This window comes from Siniperca chuatsi, linkage group LG8 (genome assembly GCF_020085105.1).
Source record: "Siniperca chuatsi isolate FFG_IHB_CAS linkage group LG8, ASM2008510v1, whole genome shotgun sequence".
Lineage (NCBI taxonomy): Eukaryota > Metazoa > Chordata > Actinopteri > Centrarchiformes > Sinipercidae > Siniperca > Siniperca chuatsi.
This window is the reverse complement of record NC_058049.1, coordinates 20,120,414-20,128,715: the sequence shown is the minus strand read 5'-3', so window position 1 is coordinate 20,128,715 and position 8,302 is coordinate 20,120,414. Positions and strand designations below refer to the sequence as shown.

Below are 8,302 nucleotides of genomic sequence, written 5' to 3'. Positions count from 1 at the left end.
CAATTTCATAAAGCTGAAACTAATCATAATTTGGAGAAAACAAAACGATGGATGTTTAAATGCCCTCCAGAAATGTGTGTTTAATTGAAATGCAAAAAGGAAGACAAATCTCTTTTTGTGTAAAAGTAATTGAACCATGTGGCTTAATTGTACAGGTATATTTAAGTCCCTAAGATTTTTCCATGTTTCATCCTGGCAGTACCTTTTTAAAGTAACCTTAAAGTGGTAATTGTTATCTTTAGTATTATTGATTCTTCCATTTTGCTATCTTAAAGTTCAAACATGAAAGCCTTTGTCCTCTCTGTATTTATCACGCAACAGAATGAACATTGCTTTGCCTTAAGTTGCACAATGCATCAAAATGCATCTCTAAAAGTTTCTACTATCCTCCTTAAATTAAACCGTTATCAAGATGTAAAAGATGTTTAGCATTTAGGCTCAGTTTAAAGGGACTTCTTTAAATTTGCTTGTCTTATTACATTGACACAACGAATGATCATTGAAGGGAGGGAACTAGTTGCCCCTGAGGCGCACACAGCGTTTGGTAAAGCGATCAGCGGATGCGCACGGTAAATGGTCAGATCATAGTTTGCTTCCAGAGATAAACACGTTCCAGGGGCTGCCATTGCTCATGTAGTCAGACTTGATCAGATTATACGTTTCCCTGTTTTAAATGATATCATATAATTTGTTAGGGGGCGCAGGGACGAACTCAAGGAGAGGATACGCGCTCTTGGAGAGTGCGCGAGTTTGCTGCCCAAGTTTGGAGACCAGACGCCGGCTGGAGAGCGCCCGGTGCGCGCTTTAATTACAACCACACCGAGGCGATTATTAAGAGGATCTGAAGATGAATGGCACGGACATATTTTGCAAAAACAACCAAACAGAGAACTTGACAGACACGTCATGTCTGAACTCAGCTCCCTCACCTTACAGCTACATCGACATCACCACTTTCATGCACATATTCCCTTCAATTTATGGCATCCTGTGTTCAGTTGGAGTTATAGCCAATGGACTGGTCATATACGCCGTGAAAGCATGCAAGAAGAAAATGGTATCAGACATCTACGTGCTGAACTTGGCAATAGCCGACATGTTGTTTTTGCTTGTGATGCCCTTCAACATTCACCAGCTGGTCAGAGACAGACAGTGGGTCTTCGGAAACTTTATGTGTAAAGCGGTTGTGGTGGTGGATGTCAGCAACCAGTTTACCACAGTGGGAATTGTTACTGTGTTGTGCATTGATCGGTAAGTGTGACATCCATTCATTTAACAGATTGATGCCAATTATTGTCCATGTTTTACTATTATTCTTTTAGAAGGTAAGAGCTATTCTTTAGTACCACTGACGACAAAATCCAATATGTTTCCATAGATAATTCAATTCTAATAATTTCTCTGAGAATAAAGGTAGAAGTATCTAATTCTCCCCTGTTACCCAGTGTCTTTACAGGTACCATCATTTTAAAAGTGGTCATCACTAAACAGTGCATCTAAAAATGCACCAATGAGTGAGGTAATCATCTGTGCAACAGCCCATGAAGACACAACATGATGTACTGTATGTGTCATGTTTATGATCTGAACACACTGAGGACATTTAAATTAGTCTTTTTGCCAAGTGTTAGACTGATAAACATCTCCATTAGAAGGTAATCACAGGAGCAGGAGTTGTTCTCAGCGCTGTAATGTCACACATCTTCAGTATAATATACATAATGCATTTCTGTAAGGCCACTAGACCAGTAATTGTGTTTTGATGAGCAGCACCACCTGTACTGAAAAATATTCTTTATTGGCTCCATGACTTTTCATTACTTCATCATTATCATTTTATCAGTACTGTTTTGGAGTATCTGGCCTTCACTTCACAATAATTCAGCTCTCTACAAATTACTTCAATAATTTTTTAAAAGGTTATGAAGTTCACTGTAGTAAATACTGAAAAAAGATCAAACAGACCATTGAATAACTAAACTCCAACACCTTCAAAACAAGTAATTATAGGCTGTAATCTCATGTTTAAAGGAGATAATGACAACCTATAACAAACAAACAAAAAAGCTAGCTTGTGTGCCACCTCAAGAGGTTAGAAAAAATACAAAAAGCAACATGTTTGTGTTTAAAACCTTTCAAAGGCTGATTAAATATCTTATTTGTCATCATAATTCATTGAAACTATTGTAGTTGTAGTAGTTGTTTACCCGAGTTTAGCAGCACAGTGTAGCCACAGTGAAAAAGTTTACTTTTAATATCAATATTACCAAGTTATATCTGTTACAAGTGTGTACTGTATGTCCAGTCATTGACAACCCAAACCTCTATCGAATTTTTCCTTATCAGCTATTAGACACATCCCAAACTGACATTTTTTTTTGTTCCCCTGGTAATGCCAACAAAGACAGGGTTGTTTTAATCAACGCAGGAAAAACTTCTTTCTGCTTGTTCCACTTTATCTCAGGACGCTGTGGAATTTCATTTCATGGCAGTTTTGTGGATCGCAACATGATCCTGTGTTCCAAATCACAGCAGAGTTAAATACAAGTAGGCTATAAAACAACTTTACACGTTAGGTGTGTTAATATAACGTCTACACAGGGTTAGTATAGGGTCACAGGATCTATTTAAAAATTACAAAGAGATACTTTCAATGTGGATGTTGTCAAAAGAAACATTTTTTGACCTGAATCTATTTGCTCTGATGCTGTTTTTCCTTATACTACGGCAAGATCAGTATTCTACACATACATGGTTGGTACAGTTTATGCCCGTTGTTGCAACTGATTCTTCCTCTCTACAAACCTAAACGCATGTAGCCACACCACATCTACAACAACAGGCATAAAACATTTAGTGCACTGGAGTTCTGGCAGACCGAAGTGTAAATTTTTGATCATATCAATATCTGACTTGGCTGATCTGAGGCAACACATCAGTAGGCCAGAGACTGAGTATTGATCTGCACTTATTGATTCAACCATCACACTAAAACTATATTTATTTAACCTCAACAAAGGATGCTTCTGTTGAAGATCAGAATGCTAAACTTTTTATTTATGGTCTAAGATAACTGGAATTTAGCAGGATGTCCTGGAGAAAATTGCAAGAAGGTTGGTGTCTTAATAGTTTACACGCCTGTTAAATCTCACCAGACAAGTCGGGCATGACCACAGAGTGACATCTAACATGTAGACAGCAACTGGAAATATGTAATTTTCTCTACTGCAATGGCACTTGGTGTAAGTAATGACAAAGTGGTCATTCATTTCCTGCAGATGTCCTAAAGACTGAGGACAATTTTGACTAAAGTAGCTGAGCAGCTCCTCAAATTGAAACATAATCAAATGCAAAATCCAAATGGAAATGTGTTAATTTTCTTCTGGTAAGTCACCCTGTCTAAATTATACTAATTTGTCACTGAATTCATCACTTTATTGAGCATGCACTATATTGAGTGTATCTCTGACATCATTGATTCTCTGAGCCTGTCAGGGATGAAAATTACCTCTTAAAGCAAAACTAATGTTCTTTGCATGCACTTCAGCAAAGTTGCACGTATGATTTGTGTTTTCGACTGCAGTACAGCTCTAAGAAAGTGACTTCTTCCTCCTAGGTACATAGCTATTGTCCACCCCACCTCAGAGAAGAGGACCATCCAGTGGACCATCATCATCAACCTGCTGGTGTGGCTGGGCAGCTTGCTCCTCACTGTCCCGGTCATGATGTACGCCAAGGTTGTGCGCAGACAGCATTTGGAGGTGTGCATGATGTACCTGGATGGGCCCGAGGACATGTACTGGTACACTCTCTACCAGTCTATCCTGGGCTTCATCATCCCTCTCATCATCATCAGCACCTTCTACTCACTCACCCTCTACCACGTCTTCAGCTCCATCCGTCGCGTCAAACGTAAGCAGTCTGTTTGGGCTAAAAGAGCCACCAAGATGGTCCTCATGGTCATCGCCCTGTTCCTGATCTGCTGGTCGCCCTACCATGTCATTCAGGTGATCAATCTGAGCAACAACACCCCGACTATTGCCTTCATCTATGCCTACAACATCAGTATCTGCCTCAGCTACTCCCACAGCTGCATCAACCCGCTCATGTTGCTCATCTTCGCCCAGAATTACCGCGAGCGTCTTTGCCACAGAAACGCGCTGCACAGCTCCCAGCTCTCATCTAAGACCACGGTGGTCAAAACGGACGGTTCAAGTACGACCAATGATCCCAACTCCCGCTGTACTGTCATCTAATCAGAAAGATGTCCTTTTGTACACATGTAAATGTTTTGCTGCTGGCCTCAAAAGGAAGTAGCTTGATGAATGATGCTGAAATTGACACCATACAAAAAACTGGGTGTGAAGCTTGAGCATCAATGTCAGCCCTGACTGACTGAAAAAAAACAAAGGCAATGTCAAAGGTTTTCCACATATACAGTGCAATACTCACTCACTCACTCACTCACTCACTCACAGTCACAGTCACATATAATCATGCCCAAAAATATCAACCACCTCCCTTTGCTGGTGAAGCCAACTGCCGATCAAACTCTCTGCCCTGCAAGACGGGCGGCTTTTCCCCGTAAAGTTGACCTACTCCCTCGTTACTTATCCTTGCTGGATGAATCTCCATTTCACACATCTACCCTTGCCTGATGACCTACACTCACACTTATACACCCACACTCATTATGATAATGATTATTATTATTATTTCAAGTTATTCATGGTAATATTCTTATTGTTATTATTATTAACATAATATGTGTTTATCTATCCAGCGCTTTCCCTCCTGTTATTGTTATTGTTGTTATCATTATTAGATTAGATGACATGACAATGATTATTATCATTATTATTATTATTTAGTCTTGTTATTTATGTTAAAACAAAATGTCTCCTCTTACAACTTGGGCACAGCCAAGCACTCATACACATCCACACGCACACACCTTAGGTTTCACACACGCGCTTAAGATCAACCCACTTGCTCACTCTTTCATCTGCTCATTCATTTACTTACATAATTTTCTTCTCTACGCCTACTTATTTATTTATTTATATACTCATCCCAATTTCTCCTGTCTTCATTTATTGTCAAAATTGTCTGTAATTTCCGTTCTTATCCTTTTATTGAATGATTTATCTCCTCTCCCCCTCCCAGTTACGGTTAATGAAGTTTCAGGGAATCGAATCACCAGTGCCGATGATGAGGCAGCACCTCTGGCTGTGGGAGTTGTGGTAGTCTTGAGGGGAGTTACAGGGCAGGCTGAGGGCAAGGACTGGGTCCACTGGATTAAAAATACACTTAAAAATACCTCACTGTCCCGACAGAGCCGGCTCACTCCTGAGGGTTTGGCGCCATAGGTATCTGCAGTGGGCCAGCACCCTCCCAAAGGTCTGGGAGCGGCCCTTAGCAGATAACCATATATAATTGTGTGACTAGCAGGCCCAACCAGCCAGCCTCTGATGCCCAGAGTTGCCAATTTCAATGTTGCTGTAACACTTATTTAGTTTAGATTATCATTGTTTTTAGTTATTTACTCAGTCTTCCTTCTCTCTTCTGTCTTTTCTCTTTCAGTTATAGATACACACACACTCATACACATACGCACGTGCATAACCAGTCGTAGCAAAGGTAACTGGCTTGCATATATCATCATTATCATCATCATCATCAATATCATAATATCTATTATTTTCTTTTCTTATTTGATTTCTTTTTCATTTGATTTTATTCATAATTCATATTTTGGGGGGGGGTTGATGTTTTGTCATGTTTCCTCCCTTTGAGTGTACACATTATGATATGTGTTGCTTGTAAACCTTTTCCCTCCGTCTGTATTTTATGTCTCTACCCCTGTCTGTGTTTATGTACTGTCACTTTACACAAAAAAAAGAAAAACAACAACAAAATAAAGGTTTTCAACAGAGAATCTGAGGAAAAAGAAACTACTTCTACCGCTCAGAGGAAGGTGAGCATGCTAAAAAGGAAAGCAACTGTCTCTGAGCCCAAACTGGAGGGAATATCAGTACTGACTTTCAAAGATGCACAGATGAAAAGGGACTCTGAGGAGCGACTCGGGTGTGGCTCTTTTTTCTTTTGGACTGGGAGCTTTCATTAACCTTTATCAACCGCAGGCTACGTCCAATGTCATGCTGGTCAGTGACAACACTGAAGTGCAGCTTGTGAGATCTGTCACTGGCAAATGTTAGCTTGTTCAAGTGTGAAATGTTTTAGATGAAGTTTTACTCTAGCTGTCTAATTATTAGCCAGCTTGATGTTGATGGAACATTTTAGCACGACACATTGTGTGTCTTCAATCGGAATACTTTCTAATAAGGAACCCTTCATAAAGGGCTTATAAGTTGTAACCAATGGCTTTATTAACGGCTGATAAATAATGTACTAATGCTAATCCATTCATAAATTCTTAAGGCTTTCTCACTTTCTAATTAGCCAACAAGTCTGCAGTTATTAATGATAATAAGTTGTTAATAAATAGATTTTGGTCCAGATTGTCTGCCAAACTAGTCAGAGGTAGTTCAAAACCTGACAACTCAAAATTTGTTCTTATTAATGGCTCATAACTGTTCTATATAAAAAATGTGTAAATTATTTATTAACCATTAATAAAGCCATTAGTTAAAACATATAAAGCCTTTTATCCCAGGTATCAAATAAGTAATTGTTTGGAAGATGAAAGAAATAGAAAGCACTTGTGAAAAAAATGTGGCAATTTAATGGCAGTCAAACATTGGAGAAACACTTCACAGCTGTTACAAACAGAAGCAAATGTGTCATATTAATTTGGTTTTGTAAGTCTCATGACAGCTCAGTCAGCATGTTAAAAGTTTGTTACTAACATAACTGCATATTGCTGACTGTTGCCAATGTAAGTACTGTATCTCATGAGTATGTGCTAATGGCTACAGAATGGATGACACATGCTGTACGGTTAGCACACTGTTTGATGAAACATGTTTGTCATAAATACAGTTTTTAAAAAGGAATACTGGTTGCTCATCATGAGCACAGATTCAACGTCTGTTATTTTGCTATTGCTACACTCAGTAGAACAGCGCATTTCTGTTTGATTTAGACTCTAATTGCTGGAAAATGCAGCGTAAAACACCAGTGACTGCTTTACACCCAATGTCTCACCAAAATAAAGACAAACAAGTATCTTTCAGATTGTCAAGATAGGCCTACGGTGGGGCAGTTGATCCCAGTGGATGTATTACTATCTTTATGGACTGGTTTTTAAATAATATACATCAGACATTCAGTGTTTCTCTCTCTATGTTTATTTATCCAAGTCCTTGTCATATTAAGCCTCCTGAGCTACAGTTACTACCACTGTCCTGTTATCAGGTGGGTGGGGTCAACTAAAAGAAAGACATGAATACACATAGCAATGGACAGCTAAATACTGAGAGGTTTGTTACTTGGGAGGAGATTTGGTGAGACTGATATAGTTAATAAAGTTGATACTATATATTGATATTATATATTGATTTATGATGGTGTTGGTTATCTTAATTTGCAGAATACTGTGTTGGTGTTCTCCTGTTGTCATATTTAATGTACAGTGTCCCTCAGAAGGTGACTGTTGCTATTTCAGTGCCAGACCAATCTGTATTCACTCAAACTGCTCAGGAGCTGCTTTGAACTTTGAAGTGTATTTTTGTGACAAGAAGCATTTTTCATAATGAACAAATACAGTGATATTGCAGAGACAACAAAGACAGTGTGAAGGACAGGTAATGCTCTCGCATCGATATCATGTAATTTGCCTGACTGAGCATTTGCATAATGAAAAGCGAGAGGCAATGTACAGGAAAATGATATTTGCATTATCTTTTGTCATCAGAGTAATTAAGTATGTTCACAACGGCACTGGAGCACTAAATGCGATATACAGTGTGTCCTGTACACAAATCACTTCTCCATACGTTCAGTCAGTGGTGCGTCATATATGGTTCTTCTCTGTGCTGTGAGCAAAGATTGTAGGTATTGTTTTACTTTGATCAAGGCTGGATTACCAGCTGGGCAAAGCGAGCAATTTGGCCCCGGGGCCGAAGGTTCACTCTGTGGAAATGAGCTTGATTTGATGGTTACTGTGCCAATGAAATCCCTTAAAGTGTAAGGTGCTTGTTATAGCCTATGGTAAAACTTACATGCAATAAGTTATATTTAACCAATATATGAGTTATAGCTGAATGTAAACATTGTTTGTAAAGATTCAGACAGATATTGTGTGGTATACTTGTATACTTTCCCAAATGCTGTCAATGAA

The 8,302-nt window shown here is 38.9% G+C and overlaps 1 protein-coding gene across 1 annotated transcript; it reads left to right on the top strand.

Annotated features, from left to right (window-relative positions):
• Nucleotides 1–576: 576 nt before the first annotated feature.
• Nucleotides 577–7,291, top strand: LOC122880827 (melanin-concentrating hormone receptor 2). The gene is made up of 2 exons (XM_044206333.1): nucleotides 577–1,251; nucleotides 3,617–7,291. The coding sequence occupies exons 1-2, from the start codon at nucleotides 848–850 to the stop codon at nucleotides 4,254–4,256; spliced, it is 1,044 nt and encodes a 347-aa protein (XP_044062268.1). The 5' UTR covers nucleotides 577–847; the 3' UTR covers nucleotides 4,257–7,291.
• The last annotated feature ends 1,011 nt before the right edge of the window (nucleotides 7,292–8,302 follow it).